This window comes from Marmota marmota, unplaced genomic scaffold, assembly GCF_001458135.2.
Source record: "Marmota marmota marmota unplaced genomic scaffold, marMar, whole genome shotgun sequence".
NCBI lineage: Eukaryota > Metazoa > Chordata > Mammalia > Rodentia > Sciuridae > Marmota > Marmota marmota.
In genome coordinates, this window is record NW_026000211.1 from 27,131,027 (window position 1) to 27,152,302 (window position 21,276).

General features: G+C 33.6%; 1 protein-coding gene across 2 annotated transcripts in view; it reads right to left on the bottom strand.

Moving 5' to 3' along the window:
• Positions 1–21,276, bottom strand: part of Tll1 (tolloid like 1) — a 199,619-nt gene that overhangs the window by 31,680 nt on the left and 146,663 nt on the right. For both annotated transcript variants that reach the window (XM_048791713.1, XM_048791715.1), the window contains 6 exons: positions 20,419–20,521; positions 18,069–18,185; positions 16,765–16,910; positions 7,469–7,664; positions 5,293–5,418; positions 3,146–3,306 (listed from right to left, as the gene is read on the bottom strand). In XM_048791713.1, coding sequence (XP_048647670.1) covers positions 3,146–3,306; positions 5,293–5,418; positions 7,469–7,664; positions 16,765–16,910; positions 18,069–18,185; positions 20,419–20,521 — 849 coding nt within the window. The remainder of the gene's footprint in view (positions 1–3,145; positions 3,307–5,292; positions 5,419–7,468; positions 7,665–16,764; positions 16,911–18,068; positions 18,186–20,418; positions 20,522–21,276) is intronic.

Sequence of the window (21,276 nt, forward strand, 5' to 3'; positions counted from 1 at the left end):
GACAGGGTCTCACTGAGTTGCTTAGCCCCTCGCTGTTGCTGAGGCTGGCTTTGAACTTGCAATCCTCCTGCCTCAGCCCCCTGAGCTGCTGGGATTACAGGTGTGCACCACTACTCCTGGCTTCATTCTCTGATTTTTTTTAATTGCTTTAAATTTCAAAAGGAACTGCAAAAGTATTTATATAGTATTCTATTTTCTACAAAACATGGCAGGTCATGTGCATAATATTAGTATAATATTATATAATATAATATTAGATTGAGTCTATCAATCACTAGCAACAGAAATAATCCTTTTTCCATTGTAGAGATGAGAAAACTGAGGTTCAGAATTTTTTTTATATATAACTTGTCCAAAATATAGTTATCAAACATGGAGTATAGGGGTGGACAGAGTCTGGCTTAGTCCTGTTCTGTGTCATGGAAATATGACATTCTGATCATAACAACACCATTACTCACTTTCAAAGGGAAAGACAGACCCTTGGTATATAATAAAAAAAGTCAGTTTCCTTTCAAATTTATGAAAATTACTGTTTCTTAATTTTTCCAAGTTTGTAGGTATTTAGTATTTGTAGGTTTGCAGCTGGATCACAAACCAATAGCAATTCTGTTCAGTGGAATGGAGGCAGGAATATATACCAAATTGAGATCTACTCATTCTGATTTATATGTAATACACTAACAATACCCAAATGGAAGAAGGCAAGTGAGTGCCAGGTAGTCTTAAGCAATTTATGGCTCTCAAATGTTCCATGATACACTTTTCCAAAGTTCCAACAGGGCACATTCTAAAGAACACATCTTACATGAATGACCTTATTACATAAATGTGTAATTAGAAAGGTTTAACAATGCACACGATTGAACCCTGGGGCATGATGTGTTCTTTGAACTATGTCAACTCAAATTACTGGTGATATTAATTAGGTGATAAATAAGCAAAATGATGCTAGGAAAAATGAGATAACTTTCTACTTACTTTGTTAAAACTGAGGTTTTTGTTTAAAGATGTCTCCAGTATATTATAGGAGGATACTTATAGGGCTAAAGTTCTTTGCCATTGACTTTCCTTTGGTATCTCAGTATAAAGAAGAAAATAATTAAGGTTTAAACTTAACCCATTATTCTGAAATTCAAGTGTTTGCTCAGGCCTCTGATTATAACAGCATAGATATGCAGAAAACATGGAGAATTCTGTGATGGCTTCTCACAGGGTACCACCACTATAAACAGAGTTCTGGGATATGTTTAAATAAAGTTTGTAAAGGGTCCTTATGTGAACTATGACCATTATTATGAGAACAATGCTTTTAGAAGACAGTGCCCCATTTATGTAAATTACTGCCCTCCTTCATCCTGAATATAAATCTCTCACTAGTCTTCTCAGAAACATGTACCAATTAATGAATTCAAAATATCTCACTTGCTGCAACTAATAGCTTTAGGGAAAACTGAGAGTAGAAGTCATTCAATACTCAGTTCATATCAAATCACAGGAATTGATAGAAAATTCCATTTTCAAGAATTGTAACTCAATAAAAGCTTTTCCAAAAATACCATAAAAAATTTCTCTTCATTTTAACATTTCCCCAAATTTGAAGTAGTCATAAAAGGAAAAAGATGTTACATGTGGATAAAATATATTAAAATGATAAACTGCAGTGTATCCCATCATAAAACTCACACATAATGTTAAAACATAATCTCAAAAGATCCATTGAGTTTTAAGATTCTACAATTATCTGAAATATATAAATTCAGACTTTAGTCTCCTTTAAAGGGGAACGAAAGTAATCTATCTATTGTAACAAAACCCTAGAAAGAGATTTTTAAAATGCACAGAAGTACTTTGGCTACTATAGACAGAAAACAGATTAAAAAGAAGGAACAAATAGGAGGTTAAAAAAAGAACAGGCAAAGATAAGTATATAAAAGCAAAGTTATATGTAAACTCCACAAATGTTCCCAACAATGATTGTCCCAGATATATTTCTGTTCTTACACTTTGTGTTTTGACAGTAATATAACAAAGACAAAATAATTTTTATGAATTTTATCATGTTTAGAAGTGTTGAATCATGTTCATTGAAGAGTAAGCAAAACTGAAATGCAGAAAAAAATAAGAACAGAAAGTAAGAATGATCAAACAAAACAAGTGTTTATCATGTTTTCTCTTGAATTAAATCAGCATTGACCAGGATATTTTTTTTGAAATATTCTTATTTCCGAGTTTGGCAGCCCATTTGAATTTAGTGTGTGTTTAGTGTCTATTAGCACAAAGGATTTTTCAAATAAATGATCTCACTTATTTTAATGTGACCACCTGACAGAAAACTGTATCTTTGCAATGTATGCTATATTTTGTAAAGAAAAGATAGTGTCAACTAAGTACAAATGTTACTGAGGCTAAAAAACAAATATTCCTTTTCTTTTCTTTCGCAGTGCTGGGCAGTGAACTCAGCCAGTGAGCACAGTAGGTATGCAGCCTACCACTGAGCCACATCCCCAGTCCGTTCCCTTATCGATGAACCAGGAGCAAAATTCATAATGAAATGCCACACAGAGAAGAGAACAGAACTACAATGTATCACTGTCCCTGGGACAATGATTATTGGGACTATTTGTGGGCTTTATACATAATTTTGTTTATGCATATCAATATTTGCCTCTTCTTGTTTTTAACCTCAATTTTTCCTTCTTTCTAATTATTATTTCTCTTAATTCTTCATTAATGGAATATATCCATTCCTACAAACAAAATGTTCCACATTCTCCCATACTTATATTTTTGTGTGGATCCTGATGATATTTTTTTTAAAGAAAGTCTATGTGGCATGAAGTTGACCTTAAATACTCTATAATTATTTAATAAATCAGGAAAATAGTGTGTATTAAATCTGCTGAATAAAAACTCCCTCTGGCTGATTTTCAATCTCCCAGAAATTGTCTAAAATATCATCCAACATCAACAACAATTATAATCATTTGCAGAAATGAGCAACAGAACAAAGAAACATTACAACACCTACATCATTATAATAGATCCTTTTTTTCTTTTCCTTTTTCTTTTTTTAATCTTTGCCAGTTTGCCTTAGTAATTCCCAAAGTATGATTCAAATGCATGGTATGTATGGTTCACTTACTTCATTTCCTTCTAATTCAAAAAACTCAAACTTCATAGAAATTCTGTATTGAGTTGGTGCAACCACTTGCCACACACAGTTTTTGTTGGGAGGGTACTCTTTAGGCCAGCCGGGGGTAGTGATGGTGCCATTGAGCTTGGATAGAAGTCCTCCACAAGCAGCTAAAAAGAAGGAAAAGGTTTGCTTAATAACATCACCCCCTTATGACCCCCTTTTCCACTGGTATCTCAACATCCCAACGTTAAATTTCAACCATCTTCAGCATTTCAAAATCTAATAACTGCACTCTCTGCTCCTTAGCTTTTAATACAACTATTTTAATCATCAAATCCCATTTATAAATTGCTATCTTATAGCTTTAGAACAAAGTATATTATGACTGTACTACCACATTTTAAATCACTTGAAAGTTGGTCAAGCAATATAAAATGGGTTTCTTAACTTTTAAATGAGTATAATGACTACCATAGTGTCTTGGCTACTATAGAATTAAGAAAAAAACATATTTTTTCAAGAATTGATAAGGCTGTTGTGGGAATTAAGAAATGTGCATCGATAGATAGATATCATAATACAGTTTCATGGCAATAAGACCAAAATCAATTATTTATTTTCTCAAACTATTTTTTTCCAAAACAAGTAATGCTATTATCTAAGCTAACAAGCAAGATAAATTGCGGTAAACAGAACATACTTGTTCCAAAAAAAAAAATCTACTTAACAACTGGTTTTCTTTCCTTTGGGATGATCTATTTATATTTCTTCTCTTTCCTATTGATACCAAAATTTGCAAAATCATGTTTTCCAAAAGCAAGTTGAGAGAAAAGGACATATATTGTACACAGTATAATTAATTAACTCCTAGGGAGCCCAGAGTTACATAAAGATAACTGGCCTCTTTCTTTGCCTTTGTGCCCATATGCATGTGCATATATATTGCCATATTTATAAGTATGCAAAAATACTACCTGAACATTCACTTTTATCAGTTTTTGGCAAATGACCATGAAGTAAAATGTTTGTTTCTAGGACCCACATAGAAATAATGGTCATGTTCTTTTATGATTGATATACATTGTTCTCTTCTGAAATAATACTGCATCTACTTTGTAACTATGTCATTTTCATTCTAGGAGAGGAGGATTAGTGGTTTAACAGGTAGGATGGAGACTTTTGAAAGCCAGACAAAGTTCAAACTCACAAGAAGAAATAGGGACACTGATTTTTTCTTTTTAAGAAATAGGCCATCAAGGGTGTGACACTTATTCCTTAAGCAAATAGTTTTGCTGCTTTTGCCACTTTCATCCTGTTACAGACACAGTGGAGAACAAGGTGCTCACTTTCCAGAGACTTGCTTCTTGGTGAGCAAAACCAAAAATAAATTAGTACATGAATACAAATAATAGTAAATTGCTACAAGTTCTAGGTAGATAAATTTAACAGAATTTTTAAAGAGAGATAAAATAGAAATTGACCATAGGAAGGAAGAGCAGTCAATTTCTTCCGTCTGTTAATGAAGGTCTGTAAGAGGGTGGAGGAGAGAAGGTGAAAAAGAGGAAGCTTCAAATTCTTAGGAAAGGGATCTTAAGCCATGGGAACAAAACACTGTATGGCAAACCTCACGTTAGAGCGTGAAGGGAAAATGCAGAAAACCATGACAAGTGATGATTTAAGAAATCATATATTCATAAAATGTGCATTTAGCTTTATGCTAAATGCTTTGCTCTGACTGTGCTAGATGTTAAAGATACAAAGATGGTTCAGGTTCTGGCTTGTCATCTTAATAAGGGAGACATTCATAGACTATGTTAAAAAAAAGATTAAAACAATGATGAATAGACCAATGGATGGATGCATGGAGGGATGGATACAAAACTAGATCTAGATAGAGATAGAAATCAATATGTATGTATGTATGTATCTATATCTATCCATCCATCCATCCATCCATCCATCCATTATGGGCCTGGTGACCAAAGAAGAAAGGGACTGATCTCTAACAAGAATCCAGGCAAATATTCACAGCAGCCCTGACTGTGAGTGGAGTGAACATGAAGGAAAGAGAGAGACAAGAGAATGAGAATACATGAAGGAAAGGGATGGGCAGGGGTCTCCAGGCAGGCAGCACTGTGGCAATCCAGCCCTACCCTCACAGCTTCTCCGGTCAGGCCCCAGTTCGTAGCCAGGCTCGCAGGCGCACTGGTAGCTGCCCAGAGTGTTCAGACAGCGCTGCTCACAGCCTCCTCGGTCAGGTTTGGCACACTCGTCCTCCTCTATAAAAATGGTGAGAGATACAGAACAAGTAGAGCGTTTTGTCTTTACATGGTAGGGTGCAAAAATTTTTGTAAATATGATGCTTACTGGCTCTAAATAAAACAAAGACGATTCATTTCTTTGGGAAAGGAGCAGGAACAATGTATAAGCCCTTGATGGATCACACAGAAGGCTCATGTTGCTGTAACCTCCTAAGAATTGTGGAAGAACCAAGAGAAAACTAGGACAGGGTCAATGGAACAGTACCTTCTCCAAGACACAGTGTGTGTGTTTGTGGGTTTTTTTTTTTTTTCCCTGAATTTCAGGTCAAATGAGACTGTCAAATCTTAGAGGTTGTTCAGAATGAAATAGAAAAACTTACTGAAAAAGCATAGTTTCCCTATTAATTTCATAGTATAATTTGCTAGATGAATCTCAAAAAATGATTCTAGGGGCTTCTGAAATATAGTTCAGTGATAGAGTACAAGCTTAGCATGTGTGAGACCAGCCTGGAGAAATCTTCAGCATCATACACACACACACATAAAATTATTCCTTCATACTGGAGATTGAACCCAGGGGTGCTCTGACACTGAGTTAAAACTCCATCTCTTTGTATTTTTTATTTTGAGACAGGGTCTCGCTAAGTTGCAGAAGGTCTTGCTAAGTTGCTGAGTCTGGCCTCAAACTTGCCATTCTCTTGCTTCAGCCTCCCATTACAGGCATAAAAAGTTTTTTAAAAAATATCATTATTAAGAAATATAATGTGGCAAATATATTATAAATTAATATTCTTACAAAAAAATAACTTAAAAGATGACTGGATCTCTTTAAAGTGTTTACTATAAATACTTATATTCACTCTTTCTTATAAGGACATTTTGATGTATAACATAATAATTCAATATTTTCACAAATGTATATGCTACTTAAATTGTATATGAAAATGTCTGAAAAATAGATACTATTTTTAAAAATGTATATGACAGAATACTCCATATCTTGCTTTCCAGAAATAACTTAATGTGAATTAGGCAAATTGTAAATATCCTCTGGTGAAATTATCTGTCAGCAAAACACTAAGTATTTTTTGATAACCAAATACACATAAATATCACAGGAAAAATGTTTGGCAGCCCATTTTTTCTCTATGAAATATAACACATACAGAAATATTTTACACTTTGATGGATCCATATAGTTAGAGCATCAAGTTTTTCTGTATTTCAATTCATATGATGAATACTTAAGTAACTCTCAGGGAAAATTCATTTACTGTTGTTCTTGAAATAAGGAAAATATTTAGATGTCTATCAATAAATTTTGACATATACATATTGATTGCTTCATTTATCCTATAAAAAGCAGTGTAGAGATAATTGTTTGCTCCACCCATAGGAAATTTTATTCAACAATGACACACTTAATATAAATGTCTACGAATTTCCCATAGGCATATTTGATGTTTCTATTTACATAAAAGTAGTTTTCATTTTACCTTCATAAAATACATCAAATATGTGAGATAAAAATAAAAATGCAGTTATGCAATTCAAAATTAAAGCTGATCAGCAATAATTCTTTGTCTTAAAGACATTTTAGGCATCAGAATAATTCGCTAAAGAAGATGTAAATTCTTTCCAGTGTGGAAGAACACCATTCTGGAAGTGATTCTTTAGACATGCTGGCACTTGGAGATAAACTGATGTGTCAACTGATGTGTCAATAAATTCCCTTCTGGTTATGGATTTTTTGTTTATTACATGTACTCATGTACTGTAAATATTTTCTTCCTTTCTGTATATCCCTTTCTGGATTTTGTTATTTTGACTATTTCATAAAGAACATATGGTAGCCATCCTAACAGCGTCTCTGCCCTGTGCTATGAAGTTCCAAACTCCAGTATTTCACTAGTTACCTTTCTCATCAAAATTCACCAAATATCTTTATAAACAGTGCATACTTCAACTTTTAATACAACCACAGGCCAGTTTTCCCCCAACTTTAAGATCAATAATACAATTCTCCCTGAAAAAAAAAATCTCATGTTTGCACATTACTGCAAATTACCTTTGAAAAAGTTAGCAGCAAACCCTGCCTTATTCACAGTCCCATCAGAAACGAATTTCATCCACAAGGTATTGGAGGTAGATCTTATGTCTTCAGGTTTATCATAACCACAGAAACGACCTATCACAGGGCTATTATCGCTGTTTCCATCTCGAACTTCTAGGTAGTCATAGGCACAGTTGTCATGTCTTTCAATCTACAACAGTAAAAATGTGTGAACATGACCTCATTAATACATAAAACAATTTTATAAGATTATTATGTACTCTCAGTGCCATAGAACTGACTTGTTAATACAAAAGTTACTTAAGTGAATGCAGTAAGTATTTCTCATAAGTGCACATGTTGCATTTGAATAAAGGACTTTTAAAATCATAAAATTGTATGGAAATATAACCATGTGGGTTAGGGTCAGTAGGAAAATCTGAATAAAAAATCTGATAACATGTGATGACAGTTCTTCCTTGTGTATAACATTCTTTATCCATAATCAGCATGGCTAGGTATAGAAAGACTTCTATCTTGTAGAATCAGCAGTGGTTTCTATTTTTAAAAAAAAAAAAAAAGGTCTTACTAAATTGCTTAGGGCTTCACTTAGTTGCTGAGTCTGGCTTTGAACTTGTGATCCTCTGGCACAGCCTCCCAAATCTCTGGGATTACAGGCATGTGCCACCATATTTGGCTGGCTTTCTTTTTCTCAAGGTAACATGGTCTTGTCTGGATGAGCCCTTTTACATTGACACACTCTTTATAACCCCCATAATTTCCCTTTCCTTAATGACTAAATGCAAATATTAGATCAGAATGTCAGCCTGACTCTTGTTCATGAACCTGACACTTCATAGAGTACACTTGTTCATGAACAATCTGGCCCTTAACTTCTAAAAACAACAGAACAAAAAATGTACAAATTACTATAAAAATAATAAGACAAATTCTGAATAAAATTTTTACTTTTAACATTTTTTTTCATAAAAATCGGGTATTATCCCTGAAGTCTCAACTGTTTATTAGGTATTTGAAGTTGTAAAGGAAAGGCATCCATAATTTAAAAACCATTAACACTATTACATCTTGTCAACTACTATTCAACATATAATTCATTAGTTGATGGATTTCTCCCATTATAAAACTAATATCAGAAATTCTACTTATTCTGGAATTAGATTCATTCATAGAATTACAATCTGAATGCATGAAACTGCTGATATAGTTGGTTGAAAACTCCCTTTCCCAATCCATCAATGCATTACCAGTGATAGTCTTCAAAACAAGTAGCATAAAGACAACCAGGAAATAAATTTATTAGAAGCACAAATTTAGATGTAAGAGTATGTGCTATATTTGCCATTTTCTTTCCTGCAACCACAAAAGAGAATTCATTCATTTTTTCAACAAACATTCAGGACCTACTCTCAGCTAGGTACTCTTTTCAAAATTTGGTGTATACCATTTAGCAAAATATAAGAACTTTGCCCTTCTGTATCTTACATTCTTCTAGTGGGAAGATGGAAAAGCAATAAGAGTACATAATCAAAAAATATCAGAATATATTAGAAAGTGCCAAGTTCCATGAAAAAATATGAAACAAGGTAAGGAGTATGAGAATTGGGAATGGGGTAGTGGTAGTAATTCTTAGTGATATTAAAGGGTAGGGGGTCACTGAGCATGTGAATCATAAATGCACACATTTTTCCTAAAAACAAAAGAAAAAAAATCAACACTAAACAGTAACAAGAATGCAGATGAAAAACCAACTATCTATCCTCAGCTGCTTAGAGCAACATAGAATAAACTGCCCCAATTCATAAATCATATTGGAAAAGGGTAGGAAAAGAACAAGACAAAAGAGGAAAGGAATTGAAAATGCACAAGAAAAAAACTCCTTGCAGGAGAAGGTCCTTTAATAAAAATTAAATCATATTCATATTAAAAGGCATGCTAGAATAAAAATTAGTAAGCTAATTGCAAAGGTCTTACAATTAGTATTTTAAGACAACAGTTGCATTTAAAATTGTACTACTCACAGGCAAACAAAATAGACACTATTAAAAATGAAAAAAATTTTTTTCAATGATTAAAAAGAAATTGATATTTCCCTGTCCATCATACACTCAGTCCTTTTAATCAATAAACAATAGATCGCTTTAAATTTTAATTTCTAATATATTCACTGCTTAAACCTGAATATTTAAATATGTTATATACAAAGTGTAGATATTCAGATATTCCATGGTTAAATGTATAAAAATGTCTAACTTTAGGACTAATTATACTAGTACCTACTTATGGATTTCATTTTATTTATATACTAAATATTATGTACCTGGTATTAGGAGGTAACACAGGAGAAATATGGACTGCATACTCACATAACAGTGTTTTACTGATCGAGTTGTTTAGAAATGAAATGTGCCTTTTATCTATATGAACTTAACATATTTAGAAATGCATTATGCCTCACACCAACCCTAGATCTCCTCTCAAAGATTGGATGATGGTGTTTGTATACCTTTCCAGTTTAAACCTGTGTGGAAGGCAAGTACAATGAATGTGATTCACTGCTATTAATTATAATTATTCTTCGTCAAGTGCACCTACTTGACGAATGAAAGCATAAGTGAAATTGTGAGTCATTTTTATGTCATTTGTGCAATATTTTCTCCACCTGTGCCATATCACTTCATCAATGGATATATGTAATAAATGTGCTGAAGATACAAAGTTAATTAAGTCCACTGATGTCATGCCAATAACACTAAGCTTCTTGAAAAAAGGAACAACAAAGTTGATGATATATAAAAGCAATAAATAAAAAAGAAAAAGCAGTTTCTCCTTGAATTAAAACATGGATACAGTTCAAAGAGCTGAGAGTCAGGTGCAATGTCATGCACAATCACAGACATAAGAAATATGTTTTGTAATAATGATGCTGATTTATTACACACTTTAATGTAATCAGAGCATAATCTACATATGAAAGTGGCAAGTTTATCACAAAGTGAACAGACCCAATATGTCATAAAGAATACAGTGAAAGTGATAGTAAGTTCTGAACATAAACGATACTTGAAATAGGTCCAAATACACAAAAAAGGAATAACACCACCAAAGGCCAGCCAGAGGGGTTAGTGTTACATTTCATTACTCAGTGGGGATCTCTACCTTTAATAGCCAGCTAGAGAACTAAGAAAAAAGTGAGTTTTACTGTTTAGCAAAAAGTAAAATGAATTAAATTGGGCTAAAAGTGGTCAACCTCTCATTTTAAAACCACCAATTTGTACAGAGCTTCTTGAGCTGTTCTTGCAAATGAACTCTAACACTGAAGGAAAGCCAGTCCAAGAGGAAGGGGCCAGACCCAGGCTTTGCATCCAACATACATTATACAAAATAGTGTATATAGAAATAAACATATGTAATTATACCTGTACTCAGAGCAATATGATTCACAGCTAAAAGATGGAAGTCCTTGTACAGGTTAATAAATATACATACAATCAATTGCTATTTAGCTTTATAAAGGAAGGAAATTTTGATATATGTTACATATATTTTGATATATTGTAATATGGATGAAACTTGACATTATGCTTAGTGAAATAAGCCGATTATGAAAATAATAAATTCTATATGTAAGTCTGCTTATATGAGATACCTAGACTCACACATAGAAGAGAAATTTACAGAGAAAGAAGAAAATTATTCCTGCCAGGGACTGGGAGAGGAGAGAAGGGAGAAGGGAGAAGGAAGATTGAAAGAACTATTGTTTAGTTGGTATAGAATTCAGTTTTGCAAGATGAAAAGAGTCCTAGAGATTGATTGTCCAATGTGAAATGTACTTAAAACTACTGAACATACACTTCAAAATGATTATGGTGGTAAATTTCATGTCACGTATATTTTACTTGTTACATAATGTTATAATGCAGCTTTAAAATCTAATCTAATTACACAATCAAATATAAGTAACATTTTGATCAAAATAATGCAACTTTTATACGTAATATAACTCATAATGATATATACTCAGAACAAAGTTAAGGTTGCTTTTTGGTCTTGAGGAAAACATTAAGGAAACTAATACAAGCAATACAAGTGAGCATTTATCATTAAATATTAAGTTAATTTTAATAGTGAGAAAAATCAAGTAAAATCCAGGAATTAATGCTATCAACAAACAGAATCCTGAACAAAAAGGGGAAAGGCTTAATATAAATAATTATGTTTAATTTTGTTATTCTATAAAATTAATATTTATCAGTAGTTGCATTTGATATTGAGTTAATATTAATACATGATTATAGCTATAAAAGGGGGAAAATATACTCAAAATGTTAAAAGCAACATTCTGGGTCTTGGTTAAGTTTGTTTTCATGTGAATTCTTTATTTAAATGCCTCGACTTCCTTTTTTGTTTTCCTTCAAGACACAAGCATTTTACATTTACTCATGAATTTAATAGATTTACTAATAACTTCTATGCACAAATAATATGTACTTGACAGTGTGTAACATCAATGAATGAAGTAGACGTGTCCCAGACTGACTGACATGCAATACCATAGGCAATACCAGATACCAATACATATGAAGACATTTGGGAGGGAACAGCATTGGACGCAAGGAAAGAATACTGAAGAATACTATGGTGGTTCTTGACTACCAGGACTCAGTGATAAATACACAGACTGGTAACTTTGTTTCAATCACAATGCTACCAATTTTGTGAACTTAGGCAAGTTTATTTAAAGTAACAAATGCAAACCTCTCAGAGTTCAATTGTAGCCTAAATTACAATTTCTGAAGAGCTTCTTAATTCTTCTCTTCTTCAGTCATTAACCAATACATAATCTTAGCTGCACACCCCCCAAAACACTGCATAGCAAGTAGAAGAACGTAACTAAAACATCCTTATCTTGGCTTCTTAGTTCATTTACAAAGACCACTACTTATTGTAAGCTAATGCAAATATTTAAAGAAATTAAAAGAGTGTTTTTAGTTGGGCAATTTACCAAATAATAAGATAAAACCTGTTGTATGCAGGAACATTGAAGCTTATAGCAACGATGGTTAAGGCTGTTAAACACCTCTGGTTTTCATAAGGAAAGAATCATCAAATCAGAATGTGTAGTAATGTTGACAAGTACCTCAAACTTAATCCCACTTGAATTAATATATGTGAGGATTTCAGTTTAAACAAAGTAAGCTCCATGTTTATTTCACTTCTTTTCTATTTTATTGACATTTCTTTGAAGTTGTTCCTGTAAACATTCCCAGTCTCCAGAACTTTTTTCTCTTCTCTATTTCTGCATACTGAAAGTTCTCAAATAAAAGAGTACTTAAGGCTTCTAATTTTATAAGTAACACTTCTGCTGAACAGAGGATGAACTCTTTGAATTAATGTCAGAGATAATCTAAGTTTATATACAAATTTACTTCCATATATTAGTGTTAAAATACTGCATCCAGTAAGAAAAGAGAAAGTCTCCTATCTTACTCCACACTGGGGATGCTATAAGAAACTTCCATAGACAGAGTGGCTTATAAACATCAGAAATTTATTCTGACAGCTTGGGAGGTGGGAAGTCCAAGATCAAGGCAATAGCAGATCAGTGTCTGGTTAGAGCCCTCTACAAGTTAGCACATTCTCACTATGTCCCCCTGTGGTAGAAGCTCTCTAGGCCTTCTTCACCAGTTCAGTAATCAGATTCATCGGGGCTCCACCCTTATGACCTAATCACATCCTGCTGTGGTTCTTGAGTACACAGGAACCTAAGATACTAATCGCATCCTGATTACCCCCTCACCTCCTAATACCTTCACCTTGGAAGTTAGGATAGCAATGTGTAAATCTCGGGACATGCAAATATTCAGGACATGCAAAGCTCTTCTCAAATAGTATAAATATTTGGTCCCTCCCCCAAAAGGTCCTCTTCTCAAATATACCTGATAAGCATTAACAGAAGCACTTAGGCTTACATTCTTTACTTATATTAAAATCCAGGCCATACTGGGAAAGATGAAACTGTGGCATAAATTCCCAGAAAGGAGATCTAATAAGTTTGTTTTTACAGTAGTTCTCAACAGAATGATGAGTTTTATCTTAGTGGCCTTTTTAGAGTAACAGAGAATAAAGGAGAAAAGTAACACAGTTTTTGAAAAAAGTTTATGACTAAGTTAAGTGAATAAAAATTGTTTTGTTAGGCAAAATCAAGAAACATTGAGAATTTGGGATGACACTATCTTTGATTATGTATTTTCAATATAAAATACATAATATGCAAATTTAAAACATGATGTATAAACAAAAATAAGTATGTAAACAGATAACTGACTAAATAAACCATCTAAGGCATGGTACGACAATTAAGAAAATATATTCAACTGATTATTGATAACTACAGTGTGTCGTTAGTGTGTTCTATAAAGTTGCTGAGAACAGTGAATTAGCAGATTGATTCATTGCTCCCAGGAAATTATAGTGTTAGGTTTTTGTAAGATTCTAGTCATAAAATTTTTATCAACCAATCAGTACATAGCCTTGTTTTATGTGTGTTTCTATTTAAGGACACCTTAATATACTGGCAATTCATGAACACTAAACTCACAGCCAACAACGCTATGACTCATTCCTGAGTGAGGCTTATCTAACACACGTTTTACCAGTAAAGCACATCACAGCTGGTAATATCCATGTTAGGTGCTCTATGCGTGACTTAAAATGATCCAAAAAGCATGATGAATATTTATTTTTGGCTTGCACAAATTTTACTGAATAGGCAAATTTGCAAATAAAATCAAGTGTACATGAATTTTAGTGCTAGCTGGTGTGATACTTGGTCAATGGCCTAAGCTCAGTTTCTATATCTAGATTTAGGCAACTCTAAATCCTTATCAGTTTCAGATTTAGGGGGACTCAGGATCTCCAGCCTAAATTCAGTCACACAGCCTACCAGGTCCTCTAAATCTAACTTATCTGTCTAGGATTGTATCCTTCTTCATAGAAACTTACATACTTTTGATACTGTAAGGAGATCTTAATTTCCATCCACGAGACTTCATTAATTTTCATTCAAACACCTACATCTATCTATTCATCTGTTCTGTTTCCAAATATTAATCTTGAAGTCATTAGTGCTGGAGATATTGGCATCAGCAACAGGTAAGATCCTTATCCTTTGGTGATCAATCATATTTTAGTGAGACCATCATTAATACCATCACCTTGGGAATTAGGATCTCAAAGTATAAATTTCAGGGCATGCAAACATTCAGGCCAAAGCACTTCTTAAATAGTATAAATATTTGGTCCCTCCAAAAAGGTCCTCTCTTCAAAGATGCCCGATATTTATTAACAGAGATACTTAGGCTTATGTTCTTTACTTATATTAAAATCCAGGTCATACTGGGAAAGATGAAACTGTGGCATAAATTCCCAGAAAGGTATGAATTAAGGAGAAAGATATTCATACCCAGAAAGGTATGAATCTAATGTCACCATTGAGATACTGACTCCCAAGGTGATAGTATTAGGAGGTAGGGGTAATTTAATTTTCTATTAAGCCAATATTGAAGTTCAGTTCCCGTAACTAATAATGAACATATAAACATGTAAACAAACAGATTCATGGCATAAATGTTGTTGTAAATATAACAAAATAAAATGAAAGAGTGCTGGTTTAAAAATTGTAGGATAAGAAAATATTTTAAAGCATTGTTGGGCAAGTATTTTTAAAGAAGGCAATACACCAGGCACGGTAGTGCAGGCCTGTAATCTCAGCAACTCAGGAGGCTGGAGGCAGGAGGATCCCAACTTCAAGACCAGCCTCAGCAACTCAGTGAGGCCCTAAGCAACTTGGTGAAACTCTCTCAAAAACAACAACAACAACAAAAAAAAAATTAAAAGGGCTGGGTGTGAGGCTCAGTGGTGAAATGCTTCCATGTTCAATCCCTAGTATCAAAAAAAAAAAAAAAAAGCAATAAACAGAGATCTGAACGATGTGAGGAAGGAATAATAGCAAAGATCTAGAGGCAGGTAAATATCAGTGTCAAATGCCATGACATAGGAAGGTCCTGGATGCTGGCTGACATAGGAAGAGAAAGAAGGATGTTTAAGACTGCATTGCAGAGTATCTTGCTCCATAATTCAGTCTGGATTTTACTTTAGGTTTGATGTAAACCAGGAAGGTGATTGTAAGTAACGTCATCACCATCCACCTTAACTTGCAACAGCATCATTCTGGCCATTCTATAGAGAACAGGACAGGTAGGGAAAGAGCTGAGACCTGAAGTGCTCAGCAAGAGTTCCAAACGAAGAGGTGAGGACAAGGACAGAGTGGCAGCCAGAAATTGCTATGAAGTCATGATGTATGTGCATAATTTGAAGACAAAGCTAATGGAATATGCTCATAGTCTCACTAGGAGGCTTAAGGGGAAAAAAAAAAGTAGAATTAAGGATATTCTGTAGATAAATGGTGACACCAAATGCTGAGGTAGAACTCCAGCACCATCTCATTGTTGGTTTTCACTTCTTCACCTTGGCCTCTCTTTCTCAAGTGACTATTTGATTCAAACATGCTCTAGAGTCCCTGGAAAATTCCCCCATTTCTTATCTTCAAATCACTACTTCAGTTTCTCTTGTACCAGGAAACATTACACTTTAACCAGCTTGGGCCTAGTCATTTGAGACCCTGACTTTGATCCAGAATTCTGATTCATCTTTAGTTTATTCTACCCCTTCATCTAATAATAAAATGGTGCCTCTGATCTTCCTACAAATATTTTTTATGAAGTTGAAAACTCCTAAGAACAGTTGAATTTCTATATTTGATATAAACAATGATCTGTGTTAACAGGTAAAAAGCAAAAAAAAAAAAAAAAAAAGGATTTTTCTCCCAACAACAACAAAAAAAAGATTGCCTACCTTTTAACCTCTTAGAAGAGAAATAAAAGTTCTATTACTTAATGGACCCCCTCCAAGTAGTCTTGTGAAATAAGCCCACACATTTGTCAAAAAAAAAAACCCTATTGTCAGCACTTCAAACATCCTAATTCAAATAGCACAGTTAATGTAAACTCGCTTTAATCTTCTTAAAAAAGTCTGTAGCAAGAGGAAAGGGAGAAAAAATTTTTAAAAAACCTTTCGCTCTTGATGTTACATTTTATAGCTGATCCTTTGTTTCTTCCCTGATTAAAAGGCCGATTCTCTGTTTCTTTACTGGTTTAATGAGGATTCCCTTAAAAGCCACTGTCATTTATGGAGAAGATGCCCCATGAAGGTCACCTAAAAGACTTTACCTCAAAGGCCTGAAAGGTCAGTCCGACATGGTAGCCCTCAGACACCGTGATTTTCCACACACACTCTTTCATCGGACGATAGTCATCAGGGTAATTAGGAGACTGAATCTGCCCTTCATTTCTGCGTATCTCACCTCCACAAATAGCTGAAGAAAGCAAAAATAAGTAAATAAATAGAACTAGACATGGCACTTCATTTTCATTTTCTATTAAGCCAATATTAAAGTTCAGTTCCTGTAACTAAGAACATAAAAACCAGGTTATAAAAAAAAAAAATCAGAGTTGGCTGGTTATACTGTTGTGCAGATTTAGAGGGTAAAACATGTAGTTCTCTTAACTATAAACAGTAGATCACTATCAGTCAAGGAATATATAATTGTTGATCACTCTTATGTCACATTTTCACCCCTGAAAAAATAAATATGTTTTAAACTTATATAAGCCTTTAGGAATTTTATAAATACATTCTGTGTGAGTTTGTTCTATGATTCCCTGAACTGCTTTGACCGCAGGTAAAATAGCTCATCAGCAGACAAGCTTCACCCTGAACAGAACTGAATGGGCCTCTGGCAGTGAGCTAGCATCATGTGCTCAACATCTGTGGCTTCATCCAAATAATCCTCTTCACCACTGTGCAGTTAATCTTTAAAACAAAATGCTTCCATTCACTCAAAAGTTTAAGGGAAGCAAAAATCTTGTCTTGGAAATTACCTAAACTCCTATACAAGCAAGCGTCTCTGCTGTCTACCACATGGTGAGTAAGGGGCTGTTTTTAAAGCCAGGAAGCACAATGCTATCTTATTGTTTTAGAGAAGCATAGGACAAAGCATGCAATAAATTCTTCCTCGAATGCTGACTCTCTGATTTAGACAAAGCATGCTTTAGAAATGTGCACAATTACTTTCTGTGCAGTTTCCTATAATAGACTATTTCAGTAGTGCTGGGACCAAATACCTACAAAATCAGTACAAAGGAAAATAATGTCTTCATACTATTTTAACTGTATTGTGAAACAAATTTTAAGCACTTTGTGCCATTTGGGTTTTTTCTCCCACACCTCTCTGAGCACATCTTGTTGTTACTATATCATTGATACAAGAAAACTGGCTGTTTTTAACAGTTTTAATGTCTGGAGAATTTTTTTATAAAAATAATTTGTGAATATTGAAATGCATGTTCAGAAAATATTATAACTTAAAACTTTTAAATATGGTAACAAAATCATTCTAATGAAATTGGGGGAAAAAGGACACTTAGCTGAGAGATTTAAAATACATTCATTTCTTAACTTCAATGTGACTTGCCTTCATAGACAGCTGCAAACCCCTTTCCTACCCAGTTACTGCTGCTACGGAACTCAATCCACATTCTGCTATCTGTAGAGGTAAGAACTTCAGGCACCTTGTCCCCACAGAATCTACCTAAAAGAAATGAAAGAATAAAGAGCACCATATAAATATGATTATGTGTTCTACTTGCTTTCTACATTAGCTACAAACTATACATATAAAACCTAGTTTGGCTAGTATCTCTATCCATAGTGATCAGAGTCAGAATAATGCCTTAATATTTATTTAATAAAGGTTAATAAAACATTCTCTTCATATATATTTATAAACTATCAGACAACTGATGTCAGTGTTATCATCACATGCAGTAAGAAGAGCTAATTCAAAAAGGATATTTACAGATGGACCCATGATACATCAAGGTGAAAAACGGAAAAGACACAAGTCCCTCAAGACACTGGTTCAAGTCTCCATCTGGTCAATAAGCAGGAGAGTGACTTGCTGATAAATGTGCTCCTGGTCCAAACAGAAGTTGGTTCTCTAGCCAGGGTCAATGAGAACCCATCAGGACAATGTCTGGGATATTCCAAGGAACTTATTGCATACACTATCTCATTTATAAAGCTGCAATTGGTGGAATTATAGGCAGAATAACCAACATTACTATAAGACTTCAGTCTGAGATGTGACATTTTCTAATTGCATATCCAGAGGTAAAAAATAATGAAAAATAGATGCAATACTAACTATTGTTTCTTCCCTTCTTACACAACCCTTCCACAAAAATTCATTGCTTACTGTATGTCTACCTTGGGGTTCTAAGAACTCACATAATGGCAAATGGTTAAATGTGACAAAGCACATGAAATAATTCTATAAACACATGACATTTCTATCTACTTTTGTGTGCCTCTGAAAATGACATCATGCATAATTTTAATATGTGAAAACTGGTAGCCAATTTGAATAAAGCAAATTTATCAACAGTTAAAAGACAGAACAATATCTTCCCAATATTCAAAATGAATTAGAGGTACCTATAGTACATTTTAAGCTATAGTATGCATGAAAATTGCCAGGAAAATCTGTTAAAATGAATCTCTCACTCAGAGGATATGGACTTTTTTATAATTCCTGGGTTTTTATAATTCTTACACCTTTCCAGATGAATATAGGGCAAGCACTCTGAGGGCTAAAGTTTTACAAGAAATGGTGGAGAAATCTTTTCACATGAAGACCATATCACATTGAATTAGTCTGGTGGACATAACTCAAATTTTAGCTTCAGATTTGATATGAGCTTAATGAAATGTTTCCTTTGGAATACACAAATGTATATAACATATGGCTTCATCTAGGCTAAGAGACTAAATGTACAAGACAATGTTTTCTTCAACCTGACTGTTCACATTACTTCAATTCTTCATTACTTCCCTATTTTTAAACATTTCCACAGATCTCCAACTTACTCAGGCTGCTGTCACTTTTAATCTAAGAGTGTCCATTCAGCAGGTTTTGGATGTTAAGAAAAAAGAAATATGTCTAGCACATCAACATGGCTAAACAAAGCTACTTCTAAAAATAAAAGAAGCCACAATCTTAAAAAAAAAAAAAGGAAAAAACGAAAATATCCACATATTAGCACACACGCTTATGACAGCTCTCACCTCTAAGTTAAACAGGGCAACAGTAAACCACCTCATATAAGTTAATAGTGTGGTCTGTGGATAAGCACTGGTGGCAGATTTACATGGGGACCAAATCTGGCTACAGCTAATGACACAAACTACAAGTGTTTTTGTTTTCCCAGCCTCAGAAAAACTCTTGGAAGAAAAACTAGCAACGTCTTGGCACAGGAAGAATCTATCAAATACCTGACAGAACACACACTACTGCTTCAGCAAACACAGAACACCCACAGAATATATTCACACCTGATCTTGTTTTTGTTTCATCAAAATGTTTGATCCTCAGCACCACATAAAAATAAAATAAAAATAGTATTGTGTCCACATACAACTAAAAAATAAATGTTTAAAAATTATGAATTAAAAAAATCACAATTATTAAGCTGAAAAAACAGGAACATACTGAAGAATTATCATTATAACCCTAATACATGAAAATCTATGCTCAAGTATTACGTTCAGATCCCAGTATCTACCTGTAGTTAAGTTACTTTAAGTCAATTAATCAATGTATTCATTTCTCTGAGTATGTTTGGTATGGTTGGAAAAAGGTAGTCGGAATAAAAGCAATGTAGACTACATACATTTACACTCTAAGATGACGCTTGAGAGAACGGATGGTCTCTATACAGGACAGAATACTTGTGTAACCACATAGGAGATAAGTAAGCACTTACCAAGGAGAGGTGACTTCCTCCAGTACCCATCTCTTACTTCAATGTAGTCATACCAACACAAACTACTCTTGTATAGGTCCATTGTGGTAAAATTTAAGACAATCTGTAAGATGGAAGAAAACAACACACAAAGTAAAAATGATCGTAATTTGAATCCTGGAATGAAGGAACCCAAAACTACAGTGAAAAGGAACTTACAGCTATTTCTTTCTTTTTTCTATATTTTAATCACCCTAATATTTTTTTCTTAAATGCCCCCAAAACCATGTTTTCTCATTTTCATTAATAATTCGAATAGAAGCACAATGTTAATAACTAGAAGGAATTAAACATTTAGCAATTTACCCAACGTTCTGTAAAGTGAATTTGAACAATTAATTGCACAAATAAAACAAATCTTCATTTGAATAGTTTATTATGAATGTTCTATGATAAATGATTTAAACTATGAAGAATTCCAATTTTTTCATGAATATCTTCTTTTTAATAATTTATTTCAGAGACAGTCAGATATCTATAATTATGTTAAAAATAAACACCGGGTGCCATTTACCCAGAATGTAATGTCATTGTATATGTTGAAATGTTTAAATGCAGTCCTAGCATTTAAATGTATCCTTGAAACTATAATCAAACTCACATGTCACTACTCTTCTTTAGGTCCAAGAATACGTATTCAAAGCCTTTCAAGTTAGATTTTGTACATGACCTTTATTCTGTACTTTGTTTTGGAATGATGCTTTTTGTAAAGATAATTCAAGAGCAATTCTAGGAAAGATAATTTTTTCATTGCTTCATAAAAGTTCTTTACTTTTCAAAGAATTAACTCTTTATTTACTTGATTACAACAAAAGTACA